This window comes from Aedes aegypti, chromosome 2 (genome assembly GCF_002204515.2).
Source record: "Aedes aegypti strain LVP_AGWG chromosome 2, AaegL5.0 Primary Assembly, whole genome shotgun sequence".
In the NCBI taxonomy this organism is placed as follows: Eukaryota; Metazoa; Arthropoda; class Insecta; order Diptera; family Culicidae; genus Aedes; species Aedes aegypti.
In genome coordinates this window covers 69,122,403-69,146,730 of record NC_035108.1, presented here as the reverse complement: position 1 = coordinate 69,146,730, position 24,328 = coordinate 69,122,403, and the positions used below count along the sequence as shown (strand labels likewise).

Genomic DNA, 24,328 nt, shown 5'->3' with positions numbered 1-24,328 from the left:
GTTACATGAGACTTCTACTTCGTACTACCAACTGTAACAAATAAAACGTAAACATTAAAATGCATTCTTCAGAAGGATGCATTTTGGATCAGATTTCCAAACGAAAAGAGATTTCAACTCTCGCTCGCACCAATGAAAGCCCATTCATGAAACTGTCAGATCGTGCGCAAAAGTCAAGTCAAACCTATGCCTCTCTCTTTCTACCTCACACAAAACCTCGAAAATCATCAGCAACATCGTGTGAAGTCCGCGAAGTCGCACTCCAAATGCACTTTGTCACCTCCCGTGACAGCGATTTTGTTGGAAACTTGTGTCACAACAAGAAAATTTTCTGCGCTGATTCCTCTCTAGCTGGAAAAAGTGTTATTCAATTTGTTTCCTGTTCGTGCCATCAACAGTTAGTTACGCAAAATAAGAGTGAACTCCTCATAGACTAGTTTTGAAATGAAGTGTTTTGTGTTTTTAACGGGTTTGTGAAAACACTATCGGAGTTCCTGCGTGTGGAAAAATCGTTCAATCATCGACCTTTGTTGTTGGATTTGCTTTGTTTTTGGAAGAGGAGGAACAACTCCCCGGGAGAAACGGAATCCATGGTGGGCGTTGGAGGAAGGCGATGATGATTCATAGCAGCCGTTCCTTGCACTGGATGTTATGTCTAGGTGTATGTTTTCGTTAGTCTGTCCGGTGAGGAGAATGTGTGCCGTTACGGCAATCGTTTTGGCTGGCTTCTAATATTCGACGATTGTGTGACCAGGGACCAGACGACTGACCACGGAAAGGGGAATCCGTGGAACAAGGTTCTGAAGAAAAACTGCGTGTTTGTTATGAAGATATCGTTCACGGTTTGAAACACCGTAAAGTGAAGAAAGAGAAGAATCGGACCAGCAAAGCCTAAAAAGTGCTCTGCCTTTTGTCGGGAAGAAGGAAAGTACCCGCAGCTAATAGAAATAATTTCTTGTTATTGCTTTGTGTCTGGGTCTCAGTAGAAAAAAAGTGCTCGTGAAAGTGTGAAATTGATTTGGAGCGGAACTCTTCGGATAAAGGAAGGGAAGAGACCATCCGGAGATTAACAGCTGTTTACTTCCAGCAGGGATGGCTTCGTTTTTCAATGTTGGTGCCCTCGGGGGTAACCCGTTCTCGACGCCGGTTGGACAACGAATAGGTAAGTCACCTGTCCCATATCTATAGGTGTGGAAACATACCAGGGCGCACTGATAAGAAGTATTTATGACACTCCCGACAGATAGCGGTCACGGCAGGGTCATCATGGCCGCAAATTGAAACTAAACAATGCCTTATCGTTTCGGTCGATTGCCATATAAGTTAGGGCAGTGCCTTGACAGGGCTGGTAGCAGGTCCCTTTATAGAGTATTGATCGTTATAGCTCCCTAAGTCTCTTTTTCAACCAAAATGGTCTTTAAAGCAGGGTTGCTGATACGAGTCCTGGAAGGTTTCTGTTGAAAAATAGTTTCTGGTGACAATTCTAGAAGGTTTCCGATAAAAATTATGGAAAGATTGATATGAATCCGAAAAAGAATCTTATGTAAATCCTACGATGATGTTGCTGATAATTTTGATCCGAATCCTGCGAGGAATCAAATGAGAATCCTGAGACGATACTGATAATTCTGAGAGCATTTATCAGAAACTTTATAGGATTCTCATCTTTCCTTCCGAGAATAGATATCAAAATTTCAGAAATCAATTATTGGAACTTTGTAAAAAAAACCTAAGTTTCAGCACAATGTTCAAATATTTCCAAAATACTTAAATTTAGCTATAAGTAGAGAATAAAAAGAATTTAGTACTATACCATTCAATTCCACTAGAGTTTGTATCCTTTGACAGATACAGGGGATAGGCAAAATGATTGAGATACGCAAAATTTTGCCTAAAATCAAATGCTTATAGCTTTATGAAAAATGGATGAAATTGGATGCATCTAGAAGCAGTCGACGGCAAATTTAGTCTAGTTCCAGGAATTGCTTGGCCATGCATATTGGTCACTGGACACCGGAGATGTTTCGGATTTTCTGAGGTCATGTCCAAATGTCATTTTTTTTCTGACGCTTGTATTTTTGTGCGGTGTAAAGTTGGATAGATGTTTACAATTTTCCTAGAAACTAGAACTAATAGGAAGTTGAATGCCGCCGGACGGACGCATTAAGATTAGTTGAGAATCTTCAGAAATATGACCATTTCCGTAAAACTGGTTCCGGTAAACACGGTTTGTAAATATTTCCAATCATGTGAATATTGTTCGGAGCTATATCCAAGTAGACATCAACCTTAAACATGATGTTACCAGCAGCATATTCAGAACCATCAAACGCATAGACCACTTTATAGAAGGTTACAGGTGCCCCCGGGGAAGTGGCCAATTTGAAAAATGTCCGTTAATCTGTTTAAAATCATCTTTTACAATTAACAGTAGGATCCATGTGGCTTGGAGAATGTGGAGCATTTCCCGAACCACAAGATGTAATAACCACTCTAGTAGATCCAGGGGGTCCTCGAGATGTGTCCAATTCGGAACATGACCACATCCACTAGGCCCATGGAATGACCTCATAAAATTCGAAAAAAATCTCCGGTGTCCAGTGGCCAATATGCATGGCCAAGCAATTCCTGAAACTAGACTAAATTTGCCGTCGACTGCTTCCAGATCCATCCAATTTTATTCATTTTTCATAAAGTTATAAGCATTTGATTTTAGGCAAAATTTAGCCTATCTCAATCATTTCGCCTTATCCCTGTACTAGCAATTATTTTAGAATTGCTCAAGTGGTGAACAGTGCATCGACATGACTTTTGGACTCAGACCCTTATCTCCCCGGAATCACCTTATTTCTTCGGGGAGGGACCAGTGCATATAGCATAACATGTATAGCAGAAGTAGCCTAGGCAAACTGTTTCTCCTAGCCGACTTAAACAATATTACAAGGGACCAGCCTCGGCAGGGCTAATCCTCTGGTGCCAACTCTTGGTCAGCGCGCCATAGGCGCTGCAATTCTAACATAATGTGAGTGACAGCCGTGGTTACTGGATTCCAGCACTCGGCATCCGCACACATTCTCTCTTATATTGTCGGGGGACCTGTCCCCTCCGCATGTAGTGAGCAGGTGCGTCAGGTGGAGGTTCACTTCCCCATGGTTTCTACTATACCAATCTGACATATTTAGTATTAGTCGATGGGTCCATCTACCCTTAGTGGACTTATCCCATTCCTGCTGCCAGCTTCTGAGCGTTTCCTCTTTACACGTGCGGCGGACTCCTCTGGTACCCCTTTGGTTGAAGCATTGAACATCTTCCTTGATGATGAGCCCGATGGGCGTCATCCCGGCTATGATGCACACGGCCTCTTAAGATACCGTCCGGTATGCACTTGCTACTCTTAAGCACATAATCCTGTACGTGCTTTCCAACCGCTTTGGGTTTCTGCTCGTTCTAAGCGCTTTTGACCAGATTGGTCCTCCATGCCTTAGTATCATTACCCCAAGATGCCTAAGGGATCGCTTGGACTCTATGGTGCAATCACCTACCGAGATAAGCGCCCGTTGCTCGGACTTGCGGTTGTTGACCACCACCACCTCAGTCTTGTGACGGGCCAGTCCTAGTTTCCTAGACTTCATCCATTCCTCAACTATGGAAATAGAGTGCGCTGCTGTCAACTCTACTTCTTCCATCGATTCACCATAGACCACTAGGGTGATATCGTCGGCAAAGCCAACAATCTTAACACCCGTCGGAAGGGGCAGCCTCAGTACGTCATCGTACATCGCATTCCATAACAGCGGGCCCAGGATTGAACCTTGAGGCACTCCCGCGGTAATTCGAACGCTTTTCTGCCCCTCCTATGTGTCATACAGTAGAATCCTACCATCAAAATAGCTTTCTAGAAGCTTACACAACTGCACCGCACAGTGATTTTTTTGCCGATTTTGTGATCGAAATAGAATAGCGTCTAAACTGTTGGTTTTAGTGAAAAAGTTTGTTCAGAAAAGTTTCTTGATTTGTAAAAGCGCTTCTTTTGATACTAGCGGCCAGGTGATTAAATCACCTAAAAGTGAGATAAAAAAATATTTTTTTTACCTGTTCGAGATAGACGGTCGGTGTCTTCAGCAAAGTTGTAGCACATGTTAATCCAAGACACTTTGTCAAAGACACCAAATTTCTATCTCTTATACATTACACGATATGTAATTTTATCTTAATCTTAATCTTTTCTACAATTTTTGATATTTTTTGTATCTTCTACAAAATTGTTCAACTACCAAATCTACATGTTTTTGCTGAACATTGCAACTTGCTATCTCTTATGATAAAATAGTTATTTTCAAATAATCGATTTTTATGGGGCTTTTTTGGACTAGTTGCATTAGTTTGGACGCAAATTGACGCACATAGCGATTTGCGATTCTGAAAGGACTATTTTTTCACTTTCAAATGACACTAAGAACTTTTGGCCAGAAGCGGTCTATTTATTTTTATGTTTAAACTAGTTAAACCAAAAAAATGCATTTTTTTTTGCGGTTTTACGACTTTTCTCTCGTTTTCATAACGTTATTTCATATATAACATGTTGGATTTGATACGTTATGACCATTTATATAATTTTTGATATACTACCTCACCCACAAACTTCATTTAGCATGGAAATGCTTTTTTTTATTTTTGTTTAAGTCATAACGTTTGACCCAACTTTTGACTCTCCATCAGTGCTGGAAAAGTTCGCATCACGATGCAGTTCACGAGTGAATACCAACGCTTAACAAACATCACAGACTCGGGAACTGGTGTGAGTAAGTCCACACACGTCTGCTCGGGAGAACATGTCAAAAAAAGTAGCAACAAGCTCGGGAGCGTTTACTCGCGAGTAACCGAGCAAGGTGTGATTTATTATGGTTTTGACAGACAAATTAATTATATAACCATCATATCGACAGTAAACTACTAGTTTGTAGTCAAAAGCCCTTGAAAACCATAAATCTCGGAGCGGAAACAGCTTTTTTCTCAAAAGCACAATATGACTCTGAACGGCTCAGAACACGTTCGCGAATCACTTTTAGCTTCAGTTAGTCGGGAGCCGACAGATGCGAGTAAACCAGCGCTCTGACGCTCGGGAGCGTTTGGTTTTGTTTTTGTCCCAGTTCAGAAGAAGTGTTCGCCACTTTCCATCACTGCTCTCCATAGAGCGTTACGTAATTTGTAAACGGTGCCATTCGTTTGTTACGCAACTTTCATTTGTGGCGCTACCATGTAATGTCTCTGTTCCTTTCAAAATCTCGCGATACGCGACATAGCTAATAAAAATTCTTTTTGTGTTATACAAATTCTTCTATGATGTAGGAACAAAATTAAAAAAAAAAAACTATCGAGAATTATATGTGTGCTGACACTTCTATAGTGAATGTAAATTTCACTTATACTAATACAGACAAGGTATTTGCTGATTTGATATAAAACTGTAACAGTGAACGCCGATTGGACATGAATCAGAACTTTAAAGACATATTGGAAGGAATCCCTGTCATGGCAGGGAAAATGACCTCCTCACACATACAAACACATTTGCCGGCGGTTCACATTTTTTCTCAAAATATTTCACTTACCTAATATTATTCACTCCCAAACTACTAACTGTACATCAGAACACTGTTATGTTACCATTGTTGTAGTTAAAGTAACTCATAACTAGCCAAATTTCATAAATCGTGTTAATTTTCAACACGAGCGACGAACATTCTCTCGTTTGTTTATACTTACTCACCAGCTAACGAAAAATACTTTTTGCCCAATTTTATCATTTCCGCTACACGCTCCGAACTCAGTTTACTTTCATTAATTATTTATTGAAAGACACCTTCTCATTGATTTCTGATGGATACAACATAAAACTTTACAGAACCGTGCTCAAAACAATCACCCGTTCTCAACTTTCCGCTTTTTTTATTTTTCTAATATTCATCAAGTCGGCTGCACGCTTGCAGTGCTGTCAGGAATGTTGATGGTTACGCATGATATCAAGCAGTATTATTCAGTTGAAATTAAAAAGACTGGAACTGATGCTGGGATTACTGGCAACGGAGTCTTATTAATTGTAACTACACTATTTATTACCAACTAGTAAGAGAATATATTTTGTGTACCACTACTTTGAAACGGAAGTTTACGGATTCAAAGGGGTTTCACCTTAAATTCAGTGTATATTATTGAATTCTGTTATAACTGTTAGAAACTCTGTGAAATCAGTGAGAACTGTTGAAAAATGTCTGGTTCAACAAATACAGGTATAGATTTGATTATAAATTAGTTGTACCTTTCCTTATATAAAATATAAATAAAATGCTTTTTTATGGTTTAACTAGTTTAAACATAAAAATCAATAGACCGCTTCTGGCCAAAAGTTCTTAGTGTCATTTGAAAGTGAAAAAATAGTCCTTTCAGAATCGCAAATCGCTATGTGCGTCAATCTGCGTCCAAACTAATGCTATTAGTCCAAAAAAGCCCCATAAAAATCGATTATTTGAAAATAACTATTTTACCATAAGAGATAGCAAGTTGCAATGTTCAGCAAAAACATGTAGATTTGGTAGTTGAACAATTTTGTAGAAGATACAAAAAATGTCAAAAATTGTAGAAAAAAGTTATACTAAAATTTTGATTTTTAAGGGTCATTTTAAGATAAAATTACATATCTTGTAGTGTATAAGAGATAGAAATTTGGTGTCTTTGACAAAGTGTCTTGAATTAACATGTGCTACAACTTTGCTGAAGACACCGACCGTCTATCGCGAACAGGTAAAAAAAATATTTTTTTATCTCACTTTTAGGTGATTTAATCACCTGGCCGCTAGTATCAAAAGAAGCGCTTTTACAAATCAAGAAACTTCTCTGAACAAACTTTTTCACTAAAACTAACGGTTTAGACGCTATTCTATTTCGATCACAAAATCGGCAAAAAAAAATCACTGTGCAGGCAGTGAAGCGCGTGTGCTATTGCTTCCATAAATCCATAAATTCATTCTAGGTAGACGGATCTGGTGTAGTGGTTAGAACACACGTCTCTCACGCCGAAGAACTTGGATCGAAGCCCATCCCCGACATAATCACTTATGACTTATGACTTCCTTCGGCAAAACCCGTTGATACCGAGATGAGAGAGAGGAGACAGCTGGCTTAGATTGCGAACTACCAAAAGTCAAGGGATTCTGTCACTGGGAAACCGTACATTTGAAAGGCAGAGTGTGAAAAACCGTCAGAATTCACGTAAACGTAATTAAAATTTCTAGGTGTTTTCCGATGATTTCACATTTTAAAAAGATGAATACCTAACTATAGTTGTGTGTTGGCAAACTGCTATTGATTTTTTGTATTCATATTCATAGTGAACAACAAGAAATGAATATGATTTTGGCCAAAATAAGTCCATCTGACCGTTGTGCACAACTCCAGAATTAAAGAAAGAAGTCAAAGAAGGCAAGAAAACATGCCAACTTTCAGTGAACTGTCTCCTCTCTTTCATGTCCCGAGATGAACTAAGCCAGGACTAAAAATCTCGTAAATGAAGATAATAAAAAAAATCCATTCTTAAACCATTTATTAAACTTCCAGAACAAACAAAGACGCGTCCACATTCAAAACCATGGGTAGGACATACGTTGGCAAACTGTTTATTTCCTATGAAGTCCAGATATTTTTTCAAATTTATGAAATGCTAGACAGCAAATTGAAAGTGACTGTTTTCATGCCTGTCATTAACACAAGACTGAGAACGCTTCAAGGTCATTGGTTAGATGTACTTCATTAGCGATTTAATATTTGATCAAAATTTATATCCCTTTTCAGACCAGTTTATTTACACATATTTAACAAAAACTTGAACAAACTGCCAAACTTATCAGCCTTCCTTATTTAAATATCAAAATGCTGTTAAACTTTCCATATTTTTTTCTTTGGATTCTTCGCATAATTGTGATATAAATATTCCCGAGGAAGCTAAACTAAGCTTACAGCAAAAAAAAAAAAAAACAAATACAGTTGACTTTCCATAACTCGAAATTTAAAGGCATTATCGACTTATAGAATTATAGAGTTTATAGAACATGCCGACAAAAAAATCCAAAAACAAGAGTACAAACATCTGTATTTCTAATACTGTTATAATCACTTCTTTATGATAGCTTGTTGATAGTATTATGAAGAATATATGAGGTTTGGTGATCTAATGGCAGGCTGCTTGGTAAGCAGAAGGCCATGTGTTCAATAACAGGCCTCGTCCGTAGGTAGACTACTTTTTAGATGTTGTATCTTGGTTGTACAATCTGTATCTATTGATATGTTTATTTTTTTTTATTCTCCATTTACATAACTTATTGAGCTCTTATTCGCCAGCTTGGGCATCGACAAAGCGAATTCAAATTTGACAGTTGTTTGTTTTAGTACATTGTCCGTATCTACTTTATCGATTAAATCTATTTGTGGATCTGATCCGACGTTACCTGTGATGTTGCTTTTCCAGAGAGAGTCCAGAGAGAAGTCCATTATTCCTTGCCGTTGGTCGATCGTCATGTTATCCACACGCAAAAAAATTGTGCGGTAAAAACTACCATTTTAGGGGGTTAAGTTAAGCGCTCGCACCGGCAATTTTCAGCAGACCAGAAATGCGCTCGATTTTACCATGTCTATAGTCGAAATCAGATAGTCGAATATGGTTTCTGTCAAATGTATCGGCAATGTGGTGGGTGGTACTATAAACATAGTAATTTGTGCTGAAATTCCATGGTAATTTCAAGAATGGGCGTAGTCAGCTAAAATAGTAGTTTTTACTACAGAGTTTTTTCCCGTGCAGGTACATTAAGTATGGGCCAGGGCCAGGGTAGAAGCGTCAAGCGAAGCGACGTGAAAATCCTTTAGAATTTGACATTTAATCATTTTTTTTTTAATTTCTTTATTAGTATCATTCCAAACATTACATTCATTTCTTATATCTAGGTGTTCTGTGTTATTAGACAATACTATCATCCTAATTTGGTAAAACAAATTCAATACATTTAATCATTGATAATTGTTATTCCTTCTCATGCAATTTTCGCTTCGCTTCGCAATTCGCGTCTACCCTGGCCGCGCCCTTAGAGCATGTTCGCTCAGAAGAGGGTCAGTTGTCAGTCCGCTTTCAGACGGCCATGGTGTTGGACGGGTGGAGCTCGTGTAGTTTTCAAGCAGCGAACTGACGAGGGGTTTTTTGTTGGGGGGCTGGGAATCAAACCCATGACGATCCGCTTACGAAGCGAACGTGTAGCCAACTACGCCACGTTGTCCCCCTAAATATGTTTCATTCTTCTACACGTTCCAAGATCCAACTTTCCAATCGTTGTCCTTTATTCGTTGCCGGGTCTGTTGCCGTAAAATCAATCCGTTTGCTCTACTTTTGCCTTTCTTGGTTGGTGAAGAGTCTTCGATAGGCCACCTAACCAGGGTTGCGCTACCTACATCGTGCTAGAGGGGCTGCCTCCTCGATGCTGACACGATACAGCATCGTCCGCTTGTTCTTTACATGATGACCACGGTCATAGCCATCACAACCATCCACCTTTATCAGGGCTTTGGACCTGTAGCTCTGGTTCTCAATAGTTTCAAGTTCTTTCAGACATGCTACTATGGTGAGCCGTCATGCGCTAGCGGTGTTCATTCTTCTACACTGAGGCAAAAAAAACTTAATAATTGAGGCAAAAAAACTTAATAATTGATTTGGCGCCACAACGAATAAAAATGTTAAAAATTTTAAGTCTTACTTATGATTTTGGTGAAGAAATTCAGTAAAAAATTTCATAAGTCAATCAATGAAATTCGGTAATAGGCGCGTATAAAATATCTTATTCTTAATTCGAATTATCAATCGATAACATTGTTCGCCTTTTATTCAGGCGATCAAAATGTGGTCTTCGGCAAGGTTGTAGCTGGGAAGATTTCACATGAGAAGAGTTTGCTCACTTTTCCATAGATTATTATTTCAAGCAGTTAGAGGACTGAATACAAAAGCTTTGCCTTTTTCATAGTAATTTCCATATAAACTTCAAATGGCGTGTGCACAACCAAATTTCTTCCAAATCACTTCAAATTTTGGGAGAATGATTTTTATCATAATTGACACCGTTTAAGCATAGGGGAGCAAAAATTTCAAAATTTGCATCAGTCTAATGGTTTAAGGATATATCCCGCGTTCAGTATCATAAGGCCGTAACTTGATCCATGAAATATTCCAAAGATTTTTTTGAAATCTCTTGATAGTTCTTCATGCATATTCCAGTGATTAGTCAAGAAATACTTACAGGAATGCTCATGCAATTCAACCAAAAACATCTACATCACGTTGTAGATATTCTGTAAGAGAGCAATTCTCGCTGAAACCAGGCCGCTATCGACATGTATAGTAGTTATGCTAAAACTAAAGGGTGCGGTCCGTCCGATGTTGTTCAAGGTTCATAAACATCTTGCGGTACATTATACAACGATTTGATTGAATATTTATTCAATATTCCACAGGTTTTTTAGAAATTCATTACGGATTGCTCGAAGAAATGCTTCTATCCTTCTAGTGATTTTTCGCAATACTTCTTGAAATTTTCCACCAATTATTACAAGAATTTGTCCAGAAATAACGTCAGCGATTTCTCAAGGGATGCTTAGAGGATTAATTTCATTTTTTGTATCCAGAAAGCCTAGCAAAGATTCCTCCAGGAGCTCATATGTCTTTTTTCATGGAGTTCTTTTTAAGAATTCGTCTGCAGATTCTGCCAGGAAAATTGACCAGGAATCTCATGGATTTATTCCATGCATTTCTTTAAGGGTCTTCTTATTCTTTCTGACGTTACGTCCCAACTGAAACAGAGCCTGCTTCTCAGCTTAGTGTTCTTAAGAGCTCTTCCACAGTTATTAACTGAGAGCTTTCTTTGCCAATTGACCATTTTTGCATGTGTATAATCGTGTGGCAGGTACGAAGATACTCTACAATTTTCAATTTTAGCGTTATTCTATGTAACTCATTAGTACAATACCAGGGAGGAAGCTTCAGAATCATTTTCAAAACTTTATTTTGAATCCTGTGAAGAGCTTTCTTCCTGATATTACAACAGCTAGTCTACATTGGTACACCATACAACATGGCTGGCCTGATAATTTTCCTAAATACATACAACAATACGAGCAGTCATATTTGCCGTAATGTCACGAGGTATTCTCAAAAACTCTTATTAGGTTCTGGTCGGATTGTTTTAAAAATCTTATCTCCTGATTTCTGTTTACTCTCTTATTTTAGGCATGAAGTCTCCAAAGTTCCTATTTTTAAGACATTTAGTCGCTACCAGCCCTGGTCTTGTCCACCTACCATCTTCGGGAATCGCGTTTCCATAAGCAACTAACGTGGGAGTAATGGGGGCGCTCTTTTTTCTTTGCAATTATCTCCTCCAGTTGATGGTTGGCTTGATTTTTCTCTGCTCATTGGCCCATTGGTCACATGATAAGAGGAGGATAGAGATTATCGATAAAGTGGGGGTGCTGATAAAAGCAACGTCTAGGTAATGTACAATGCATTGCCATGCTAAAGCTAAAATAAACGCGGATATTTTTCTGCTTTGTTCAAAACAAATCTAAATCGACACTTTCAATGTAAAATGTGACATCATACCTTGGGATGCGAAGCGTAAAGGCACTATACCTAATTGGTAACGGTATAAACTTTGTCATGATGCTTCTAACTATAGCTAGAGTATAGATTTAATGAGAAAAAACGATGCCTAACTAGCGTAGACAGCTATGCGTGTGCAGTGTACTCTTACATTAGGTAAATTTACTTTTCGTTAGACTTTTATGGTTACGGACTGGTGAGTGTACAATAATGTGATGTGTCATAGCCAGTTGTATGTAGCAATATTTATGCAAGTGTTTATTTTTCAAGACGCTTTTTCAATTCAAGAAAAAAACAAACTCTTTTTACTGCATCAGACACTCTCATAGAAGTAAGCTATGCCACGGTATTCCACCTACATTTCTTCATAAGGAAATCTATATGAAATGTGTACATGGTGCTATAAGCAAATCATACAGGTGGCCCATAATTCATGGTGTCATGCGGCTAAAAGCATACCGTATCCTACAAAAAAATTTTCCAACCATTTTTACAAGCATTCCTTCAAATTGTTTTACTGGCTCCACGAGGAATTACTCTCGAACATTTTTTTCTACCCAGAAGGAATGTTTTTCACCCAGAATTTCCTCTTGTAGTCTCTTCCAAAGATTGTCATTAATTACGCATGTAAATTTATTATAGATTCTATACAAAATTTATTTAGGTGTGCTACCAGGGAATATTACAGAAATTATTCAGGATTACTCTAAATATTCCTACATACATATCGCCAGGGATTACCGCCGGTGATTCTTCAGGAGTGCCTCCAAACATCTTGCAGAGCATTATCCAGCATTTTGTTCAGTAGTTTTTTCCAATAAGCAATTTAGCGGTTCATCTGCAAAAAAAAAAATCCAAGGCTTTCTCAGGGATTCGTTCATCAGGAGGTTTCGTCTGAAATGCTTCCTGAGTTTTCTCACGAATTCTTCCAACATTTTTTGAAAAAAAAAATCATTCTGTGCATGAATTCTGTCAACGATTCTGTGCATGAATTCATGATAAGTTCTATCAGGATTGGATTTAAGATGAAATTCTTCGATATACTTCTATTAGATTTTCAGGTGTAGTTTCTGAAGATATCAACGGAAGAATCACTGGATTAATTCATGAATAGATTCATCATATTTCAACAACATCCGATTCCAAATTGTATTTATAAGACCGCGATCATAACATGTTCTTTCGAGTTTGAAATAGACAAGCTTATGATATCTTATCACCTTCAGGTCGATGAGTCATATTATCAGTGCCACGAAAATATACTCTTATCTGCCTCGTAAAAATATGACCATTAGAGTGGTTCAAAATATCGTTTTTGCTCCACACCGCTCATTCGATTCTAGATCAAATTCTGAGTGTCCTCCCAAAGTTTTAACTCATTTGGATGAAAACTGAGACTGCACAAGCCCTTTAAAGTTTATATGGGAATTACTATGAGAAAAGCAACCAATTCATTCAATCGGTCATAGTGTTTGCCCATGTGCTCTTGGGGATTAGAGTTACGTTGATACTGTGAGATACATTCATCAGCTACAACTTTGCCGAAGACCGTTTTCAAATCGGACGCCTCAGTAATTAGTTATTGATTCATATCCGGTTACAAATTCTTCAGCAGTGCTCATTCAACTTCTGAACAGGCAACATTGCTGCACCTGGCGCGAAAGATAGCACGCACAAATCATGGCTACTATGTTTTACTGCATATACCCAGTGATGCCTGCAGAACTGCCCAATAATTATAGCCAAAGTTTTACAACTCATTCAAAAATCAATAACTAATTACTGGGGCGTCCGACTCAAAAACGGTATTCGGCAAAGTTGTAGCTGATGAATGTATCTCACAGTATCAACGTTGCTCTAGTCTCCAAGAGCACATGGGCAAACACTATGACCGATTGAATGAATTGCTCGCTTTTCCCATAGTAATTCCCATATAAACTTTGAAGGGCTTGTGCAGTCTCAGTTTTCGTCCGAATGACCTCAAATTTTGGGAGGACACCCAGAATTTGATCTAGAATCGAATGAGCGGTGTGGAGTAAAAACGATTTTTTGAACCACTCTAATGACCATGCTAACCGATAATTGTTTTGGTTTTCTCCAGAACAAGCCACGGATGCCAGCTTAGCGTCGGAAAACTGGGCCCTGAACATGGAGATATGCGATCTTATCAATGAGTCCTCGGACGGCGCCAGGGATGCCATGAAAGCCATCCGGAAGCGACTGGTACAGAATGCCGGCAAAAACTACACCGTTATTATGTACACCTTGACCGTTTTGGAAACATGCGTCAAGAATTGCGGCAAAGCATTTCACGTGCTCGTTGCCAACAAGGAATTCATTCAGGAACTGGTAAAACTAATCGGACCAAAAAATGACCCACCGCCCATCGTACAGGAGAAGGTGCTGAGTCTTATCCAGATCTGGGCGGATGCCTTCCGCTCTCAGCAGGATCTGAACGGGGTGGTGCAGGTGTATCAGGAACTGAAAAACAAGGGCATCGAGTTTCCTGCCACTGACCTAGACTCACTGGCGCCCATCTACACGCCGCAAAGGGTGAGTAGTTGTTTTTGAACTTTGAAGGTGGTCGTGAACATATGGATGATTAATGCTGTTTGATTTCATTCTTAGAGCGTACCAGACGGAGCGGCTACAGATAATACTATGTCTGTGTCGCCACATCATGCGTCTCAAACACCAAATTCGCCGGCTGTGAGTTGGATCCTGCTCTGTTCGTAAATGCACCAATCTCTAGTGTGTTTCGTTGATTTTAGATGCCTCCACCATCCTCGATGTCGCAGGACCAGATTGCGAAGTTGCAATCCGAACTGGATATCGTCACAATGAACATGACCGTACTGGGAGACATGCTGACCGAGCTAAAGCCCGGACAGGAAGATCCCTCCGATTATCAGCTACTCACAGAATTGGCCTCCACGTGTCGGTAAGCATGAGTATTGCCATTTTGCTTTTAACCTGTAGGCTACGGGACTGACATAAAACACTCAAAGCGTCAAAATGTTTCCACAAAATTTTGGAATTGGCTTCACTAGTAGTTGTAGTTTCATATGTGATGGGAAATCAAAGATTTTGAGTTTTTCGTTCACAGTTATTTCAGAACATGACTGACGGTAAAGTAAAATCACATAAACTTTCTTTTAGCACTGTTTCATTATTTGTAAACAAAATGTTTCATGTTCAAAAACTGGACAGACCCTTGATTTTTATTAATTTACGATGAGCCGAGGGATGAAGAAGAGTATAATTAATCTTGATTAATTATAAGGCCTCCTGAACATCTAGAAATTTCAGCCATAATCTACGTAAGTCCATGCGTTATTCAATAGCATATTATGGCTTATTTTTGTATATTACAGCATTTGCAAGGCCTTACTAGACGTTCAAACTCCATGCGATCGGATAATGGCGGCCATGCAAATTATCCTGGAGTACGAGTCCGAATGATCTACCGACTCTACTGCTGACTATTCTTGTGTTATTCTCTATAAACGCTTTCGTTCTAATCCGTAAAACTTTACTGTCGAAAAATATACTATTATGAACATTTAACATGTTAACCCTTTATTTTCCACGACTTTGATTGAATGGAGTGATTCAAGCATGTTCCACTTTGTATTTGGCCACTTCTTTTTAATTACTGTGGTGCCTCTAGTTGTCATAGCGAGAAGCTTATTACAGCCTTTTGATCCGGAATAATTGTTCATCTAGTGGTAAAAAATTTATGGATATTCATACATACTATCAACAGTTATCGAAATTCGAACGCGAAAGACGTGAAAGCATTTTGCACAATTACGTTGAAAATCTAACATAGTCAGGAGAAATGATCTAAACAATTCTTAAATTTTCATATTTCGTTCCAATAATTTCACCGTGTACAATGTAAGTTTTTGCACATATATTCACTTACAAGTTGACTTTTTGGTAAGATATCTGCGGTTATGTAAGAAAAACATCACTAGTTTTTATCACTAGGACAATAAAATAGATAAGTTTACAAAGAAAAGGGTCTTTAGAATGTAATTTTGCCATTCATTCAATCGAAGAATGGCCCCATACATTTCTAATCTGATTTAGCCTGCAGCCTTACACGGCGAAACCGGAAGACTCATATTTGAGTATTTTTGAACTTATTTTTCTCTCCCTATTTCATTTGCTCCTTCTATTGTTGTCAGAGAGCGAAACAAAACAACCCAAAATCCAAACCTTTGTACGTTACCTCAAATTTGAGTAAGTGGCAGTACTGGAAGTTGAGTTATTTGATCTGTCGGTTGAGTGAAAAGATTTTAGCCAGTAGGTATTTTTTCGCATGGCTGCAAATGAAAACAACTTCTACCCCATCAACTCAAAATTAGGTTAACGCACGAATTGAATGATCAGAGCCGTAGCGTGGCCTCACGGCGCTCTTGGCGAACTTCCCTTTTGGCGCCCCTAAGTCAATTTTGTTTTCATGATGCGAGCTTGTATGTGATTACCGTTTACGTAAAAAATTTCCATGCTGTAATTTATGTAATTTATGCGTACAAACGGTGTACATATAGCACTGTACTATATAACAACAGTTAAAAGGAGTTTGGAGGATATTTTGAAAGAGGGAAACCTGCTTTGAGCGATTTCCTTTCGAAATCTTTCTCAAAGATGCACAAAACCTTTTAATCTTTTCATGTAACGTTACAACACAAAATAAACTTAAAACTAAAAGCTCGTATGTCAAAGATATTTGAGTTAATGTTATAAATTATACTATCAATATCACTCTAGAGGGGCCTTTTCCCACTTTAAATCAACGTTAATTGTAGCTATACAGTAATCCTTGTTTTATGTTTCCTGTTTATGTGCCTGAGTTACAGCTACAGCCACTTCGTTCTTGGGAAACTAGTCAATTGTCATTTAAAATTCTTTCAAAAATATTAGGAGGACTACTAACTGTATGAAAGTATTATCGAATCCATAAAAAATAACATGCTGAGACTTAAGTATTTACTAATTTAGAGTATATTAAAATATTTTATATAGGTATATCAATAAATTGTGCACAAGTCAGATTTTCTTGAGAATTAATTTAAATTATCTGAAAGTTGTGTTATTACCACACATAAGAACATTATTGATCTTGAGACGCATCTGCATAAAAAGCTGAGCTTAGCATTAATAAAAATCTTATTGAAATCGCTGGAACAATTAGTTTAATTTTCAATCTGTTGGATACAATGTGCTAACTGTATTTTTATTTGTTTAAAAAAATGCAGAGGTGTCTAGATATTACATAATAATTTTGCTTAACAACTCCTCCAGAAAACATTGTTTTAGTTGTTCTGTCAAGATTAAAAAAAATGGAAACAAATTCTTCAAATCCTTTTAATAGATTTAATAAAAAAAAAGCCTTTTTAAATTTTATTTAGTGAAATAAAACAATGCGTGATAGTTTGTGTTTTGTCAAGATATCATATATAATTTTAATTCACAAATAGTAACGCAGAAAATAGGAAATTGTTTTATTCAAAGTTGATGAATGGCACTTGGGAACAAGCGCAGAATTCGTTACAAATTTCTTTGGATTTCAGAAATGATGTTGTAATGTGATCTAAAATTGGTTAGTGCTAAATCTTATCCAGCAGTATATACTTAGTTCATACTACAGGGAAATACTAATTTCATTATTTTTAACTCATGTTTGCTCTTCACTGATACAAAAAAAAAGTATTATAAACCCAGACTAGTTTAAAACTCTTCATGCACTGAACTAAAAAAATATAAACATGTTTTATTTAGGGGAACATGGTCCAATTCGGACCTAGTAACAGTTTTTTGGCCATATTTTCTCAGCACGATGAACTACATGAAAATTTTTATGTTCTCGTGAAAGCTTGATTTAGCGCGCACACTTTTCACTCAGAGAGTTTTGTGATATCTCCTACCAGGACATGACTAGACATGTCCGAACAAAATTATCCAGAAGTTCCGAATTGGACCAACCCTGTTCCAATTCGGTCCCCCCATGTTCTAATTCGGACCACCCTATATATATTATCGTTTTTTGCTATGGTAGTTATCAAGTATAACTCCGTTTTGTTGTTTTAAAAGCTTATTGAACTTTTTTGTAAGTGCAAACATAAAAAATAAACTCAATGCGTGACAAATTACATTTTAATTTGAGTCATAGCTAGCTCAAGTAGAATGTGAATTTAACAAAAACAAACATAAGTGAAATCCACTGGTGAGGCTGGTTTGAAACTAGGTACAGTCAACTCTCCCTAACTCGATTTTGAACGGACCGTAGTGTATGAGAGATTCAAGATAAATAACACATATTTTTAAAACTTTGGAGCTGTTCGTTATTTTGACTAAATACAATCGAAAAGGTCATTTCAACTTTGAATGTAGTAAAATGTCAAAACATTCAAACTTTGCATGAATATATCGGGCTAAACAGGTGAACTTGTATGGGGCGCTGAAACAGACAACACCGAGTCTCAGGACATCAAGTTGGAGAAGAATGGATTTAGATATAGGGGTCAAATTATACTATATCGAAGGAACTACGCATTCTATCAAGCTTATGAACAAAAACACAGCACATCGGGTAAGGGAAAGTTGACTGTATTATTCTTAGCACTTGTAAACGTTTTTATTTTATAGCGCATTGCCAAACTATTTAGGATACAGCTTGGCTGTGGCATTGATGGAGATGCTTTTCAAGTAGCTGATTTATTGATTCCTTTAGTTTTTGGTGGTCTACCGTATTTCTTAGATTTTTTTCGAATCTTTTTTCTTGACGGCAACAGAAGCAAAGGCACCATTGATCAATATTATAACTGCTGTGATTTTCTACCAAGTCGAGAAGACTTTCACGGGGTGGAGCTCTTAGAATAGACTGAGTACACGTTGAAAATCAAGAGGTCCATATTGAACCATATCAAAAGGTCCGGATTGGACCAACACACATTTTGTGAAGTTCGAACCAGTTGAGCACAAACAGTGCATAGACATATTAAAACCATATGGTCATATGAAAGCTTAGGCTTTGGGGATTCCATTACTAAATAACACCGAAAGATTGGAGAATTATTGTCGCTTAAAGAAGCTTAAAAATAATTCTAACAGATGGTACACTAGAGCACTTCAAAACAATAAACTAATATAAAAATCAAACGAAATTACTGAAAGGCGTCAAATCTATTGTGTTAGATCCATGCCGAAAGGTGAGTAGAAAAACGGTACACACGATATTTACAGTAGCGTTAGTATTGATAAATGCTTGATAGTCCGAATTAGCACAGGGTCCAAATTGGACCAGGTTCCCCTATATTCAGTGCAATTTAGGATTATTTCTAAAGTCCTTGTTCCATGCAATTTGATGTTTCACAGGCCTATTTTTAAGTTAAGTGATTTATATATGTGGCATTTATTAATTTTATCATTTGAACGAAATTTTTTCCACAAGATTTTATCTTTACTTGAAATCTTATTACAGGTCGGATTCGATTATCCGGAGTATCGATTTTTTTTCACTCCGGAAAATTAAATCTTCGATAAAAGAACTTAAATATTCTCTTTTTTGTTGTTTTATTTAACTGTTGCGGTGGCGTAGCCAGAAATTATTTCTAGGAACAGTAGAGGTCTTTACAAGAAAACAAATTTTTTTGACCAGCATACACAAAAAACACTTTTTCAAACCCCCCCCTTTTCTTAAATGCGTTCAAAACTGCAAAACCATCCATATTGTATATTGTAATACCAAATTATCTCAGATTTATGCATAAAAATTGAAAAACAAAACCATCGAAATACCAATTCCAGATAATCGAGTCTAAAATTCCGGATAATCGAATCCCGGATAAGCCTTACCCTTACCCTTACTTAAAATTAACAAACACATTTCTTAGTAGTCGCTTAAAAATATCCTTAATCTTAATCCGGGTGTAGTTTCTCGACCTCAATGGGGGATCAAACACCCTTCTGCGGCGAAGTGAAACCGGACTGGTGTTAAAACTAAGTCGATCGTACAAAAGTGTACTCCTTATGCGTCCACTCAAAATATTGCAGAAAAATACAATGTCTGCGATGTGATGTCTGTTGCTTATGCTGTCAATATCTACAAGACGGCAGAGTTCATCGTATTCAGGCATTTGCTCTCTAGTCCATCGTAGGTTTCTCAGCGCAAATTTCACGAACTTTCTCTGGATTGCCTCAAGTCTTTGCACATGTATATCATATTGGTTGGTGTAGATTGTTAAAATAGCATGAGCCAAAATAAAAAGAGCACTGTTGTGGTATGCTTTCTTCGCGAGATTTGTGCCTTTGAAGTTTTAGTGCAACCTTAGAAGTTGATTCTGTTTTACCTTATGGTCAGCCTAAATAATAAAAACTGGTGCATCAAACCTCAAAATCTTATGAAAAAAAAAATTGACTGTTGCTCAAATACTAGCAATTTGAAAATTTTATGCCAGCCCCGAAGCCTAAAAACAAAAATTATCTTCTCAGGGAAATGCAAAGCCGAATCGTTGAGCTGATAGGGAAAGTCAACCACGACGAGCTCACAGCGGAACTGCTACGGCTAAATGACGAACTAAATTTGCTCTTCGTGCGGCATGCTCGCTTCGAGAAGAACCGCGATCCAAAAACAGCTTCCTCGGCGACGCCATCGGCCATCCTGGGGGCTGCGATGGGCGTCCCTACCGATCTGGTGGCATCCACCGGAGGTGCGGACAAAAAGGAATCGTTGATCGATCTCAGTGACGAAGCCAGCGGCGGAGGTGGTGCCGCGTTGAGCACACAACTTGCCGGGCTCAGTTTAGCGGGAACGGGAACAACGGCTTCGTCTCAGTTGTCGCAGCTCAGCAGCGTGCCGGCCCAGTCCGGAGCAACCACGGGTAGCAGCAGTACCAAGAAGTCCATCCCACCGGATGTGGTGTCCGATGAGTTCGATATGTTTGCGCAGTCCCGGAACACGACAGGGTGAGAAATTCTTTGCAGGATTAGTTTGGATCACGACTGAATGGTGTTTCTATTTTAGGGATACCGCTAAGGACACCGCAAAGTTGAACCAACCAGGACAACCCAAAACAACTCCGCTGGTAGGTTTGATTCATTGTAATGTTCTGGTGTGTTTCCATTTAGCGTGTTTTCTGGAATCTTTTGGTGTTGTGTTTAATTTTATTCTTTGTTTCATAGTAAACCATAATTTGACGGTCTACGGGTTCAAATGTTATTATTTGTACAGTTCACACTTTACACTTAAACAATACTGGGTAGCAATTGATAAAAAAAAATACTTGAGAGTTCTTGAACACTAACAAACCATGAACGAAAATTGCATATCCTTTCTTTCCTTTTTAAGTTAAATCGTGTCGAATGAACAATTAATTTTTTGTTTTGTAAAACTTTTAACACACTCTGAGGGTAAAATTTATGGGATTCAAACACTATAGTGTTGTCAAACATGCCTTTAATCATGTTAAAGTTAGGAAGATACCCTTAAAACTTGTTAGGAAAGCTTAGGTGAGCTTCCGGAGAAACTTGGGTAAGCTGCCAGCGAAGCGTAAATCAGCTTCCAGCGAAGCTTCGGAAAGCTTCCGGAGAAGCTTGGGACAGCTTCCAGAGAAGCTCGGGACAGGTTCCAGGTTATCTTGGGACAGCTTTCAGAGAAGTTTAGGACAGCTTCCAGAGAAGCTTGGGAAAAAATTTAGCGAAGCTTGGGAAAGCTTCCACCGAAGCTAGGGAAAGCTTCCAGTGAAACGTGGGACAGTTCTGGAAGCTGGGGAAAGTTTTCAGCGAAGTGTGGGCAAAGCTTTCAGCGAAGCTTGGGAAAGCTTCTAGCGAAACGTGGGACAGTTTCCTGCGATATGTCGAAAATTTACCAGCGAAGGATAAGCTTCCAGTGAAGTTTGGAAAAGCGTTCAACGAAGCTTAGAAAAGCTTCCAGCGAAGCTTGGATAAACTATCAGAATAGGTTGGGAAATCGTCTCATACTTGAGAAACTTGGAAAATCTTCTCCTCCAACAGTAGGGAAAGCTTCTTCCAGAAAAAAATTGGGTAAGCTTCTCCTTCCAGAGAAGATTGGTTAAGGTTCTTCTTCCCAAGAAGCTTGGATAAGCTTATCTTTCCGGGGAAACTTGAGAAAGCACCTAGCAACGTTTAGGAAATATCCTTCCAGAGAAGCTTCGGAAAGCTTCACCTTCAAGAAAAGCATGGAAAAGCTTTTCCTTCTAAAAAAAAGTTTCGGAATGCGTTGCCTTCCAGAGCTTTGAAAAACTTTTTTTTCCAAAGAAGCTTTAGAACGAGATAATTAAAAAAAGAAATCTTCTCCTTCCAAAGAAGTTCCAGAGAAGACTGGGAAATCTTCTCCTTTCAAAAAACAAAGCTTCTCTTTCCTGAGAGTTTGAGAGAAGTTTGAGTAAGCTTCACCCTCCATAGAAGCTTAGGTAAGCGTCTTCTTATAGAGTAGCTTGAATAAGCTTCTCCTTCCAGAGAAGCTTGGAAAAGCTTCTACTTCTAGAAAAGTTTAGGCCGCTTCTTTAAAAAAAAAAGTTCATGGGATAAATTCCTTTTCCAGAGAAGCTTTGAAAATTTCCTTCCAAAGGAGCTTGAGAAATCTTCTGCTTCCAGATAAGCTTGGAAAGCTTCTCCTTCCAGAGAACTTTGGGAAAGCTTCTTTTCCCAGTGAAGCTTGGATTAGTGTCTGCTTCAATAGAAGCTTGTGTAAACGTCTCCTGAGAAGCTTAGAATACCTTTCATTCCAGAAAATCTTGGGAAATCTCCTACATCCAGAGATGCTTGCGAAAGCTTCTCCTTCCAGAGAAGCTTGAGTAAGTTTTTGTTTCAGAAAAGCTTGGGTAAGCTCCCAGAGAAACATGTAACTCTTCTCTTTCCAGCTTATTAATGCTTCTCCTACCTGGAATGCTTGGAAATGCGTCTTCTTCTAGAAAAGCTTGACAGAGGTTCTCCCTCCCTCCAGAGAAGCTCTTTGTAGAGGAGCTTTAGAAAGCTTCTCCTTACATAAGAGCTTTGGAAAACTTCTGCTTGTTATTAAAAATGTTAGTACGCAACACAACACAGAAAACACTCACACAAAACACAGAAAACACGTTCAATGCTTATGGTGTCTATCCTTGTATCATTTCGTGATTATATCAACTGCAACATTTATATATATAAATTTCGTTGATTTGGCTTTCATTTCTGCTTACGTGTCGGTGTGTTCGTTATGCATCTCTTTACAAAAAATAATAAAATCTTCAAATGGGACCGTCAATCCACAACTTAACGGACAACTTTCTATCGTATGACTTGTGCTGTCTGTCCGTTCATCTCTATCCACCATCATTTCATCTATCAAGAACGCTCAAGATACCGAGTATGATGAAATGGAGAAGTGGCTTGGTAACCCGGTGAGTAGTTATTTCTTAACTTGTTCATGATTGAATCTTGGTGTCGTCTAATTTATTTCAATTAAATTTAATTTAGCAATGCCATTGAATGGCAACTCAATGTTTAATCTGATTTATGATTGTTTAACAGGACGATTTGGAAAACCTGGACCCATCCAGTGGCAGTGGCAACGGCGGTGGTCCAGAAGAAAGTCTTACCAGTAAGGAGTTTGAAAAGTTCCTTGCCGAAAGGGCAGCTGTCGCCGATAACCTACCGTCAATCTCCAGCCAAATTGGCGGTGGAGGTCCAAACAGCGCCTCCAAAGGAGGCAAGAAAAAGGAAGAGGAAGGATTATTGGCGCTGTGAATGGAGTACGAGGTCTACGGGTAAGTTTGTGGGGATTTTCATTGCGCCGACCTCGGACATTATGGGTGTGGTTAAGTGGGATTATAGTATGTGATAGATGTCTTTTGAGGCGAAGGATCTTAATGAGTCGACTATGTTTCAAAAGTACGTAAGTACAGACAATGCACAGTGGTCCAGGAATCAGTTTTACGCGGAACGATGCATTTTGAGCTTTAGAATGAAACATTAGACAAAAACGGTCTTCTACAAAGTTGTTTGTATTAGTTAAGCCCTTTGTTTGGTGTTATTGAAAATTAGGGTGGACCACATTTTCATAGAAATTGTGTAACTAACTCTCTTATTTGTAGAAATTATATTATACATGCTTCAGCAAAGTTGTAGACCATTCAATTTCAAGCAACTTTGCCAAAAAAAGTTTTTTTGTATCTCTTAAATTGACCGATTTAGAGCTTTTTTCCTACGGTGACATAGGGTGGTCCGAACAAAACTGGTTTTCTGGCTCTAGAATTTTCAATTCAAATTTCTCATCAAAGTAGTCTAAGAAACACTTTTAGAGCTTTGAAAAATGCGTAATTTGGTGAGTGAAGAAACTCGCTATCGCCTTCCGTTTAGGAGTTATTGTTGTTTTTCTCTCAAAAACATGCCTACTTTGATTGTGAATATCTCTGATTGGGGCAAACATAAAACATATCTTTTGACGGCATTCAAAAGAAAAAATTAAATTGTATATTATATCAAAAAATGACAGATGTGTTATTTTTGTAACCCTAATAAAATGCCTTGAAAAACAAAGGATTTTGAGCAGGAAAACTTTAATAAGTTTTGAACTAAAATAGATATCGTCAATACTTTTGCATGAAAATTTGCGTTTTGTTAAGTTCTTGAAGT

The 24,328-nt window shown here is 38.2% G+C and overlaps 1 protein-coding gene across 2 annotated transcripts; it reads left to right on the top strand.

Annotated features, from left to right (window-relative positions):
- The first annotated feature begins 238 nt into the window (after positions 1-238).
- Positions 239-23,658, top strand: LOC5566237 (TOM1-like protein 2). Of its 2 annotated transcripts, XM_021841148.1 has the most exons (8): positions 239-1,162; positions 13,788-14,239; positions 14,315-14,395; positions 14,458-14,627; positions 20,189-20,662; positions 20,721-20,781; positions 23,044-23,094; positions 23,225-23,658. In XM_021841148.1, the coding sequence occupies exons 1-8, from the start codon at positions 1,093-1,095 to the stop codon at positions 23,438-23,440; spliced, it is 1,575 nt and encodes a 524-aa protein (XP_021696840.1). In that variant the 5' UTR covers positions 239-1,092; the 3' UTR covers positions 23,441-23,658. The 2 variants fall into 2 exon arrangements, with proteins under 2 accessions (XP_021696840.1, XP_001650612.2); XM_001650562.2 differs by lacking the exon at positions 23,044-23,094 and having other exon boundaries at positions 240-1,162.
- Positions 23,659-24,328: the final 670 nt, after the last annotated feature.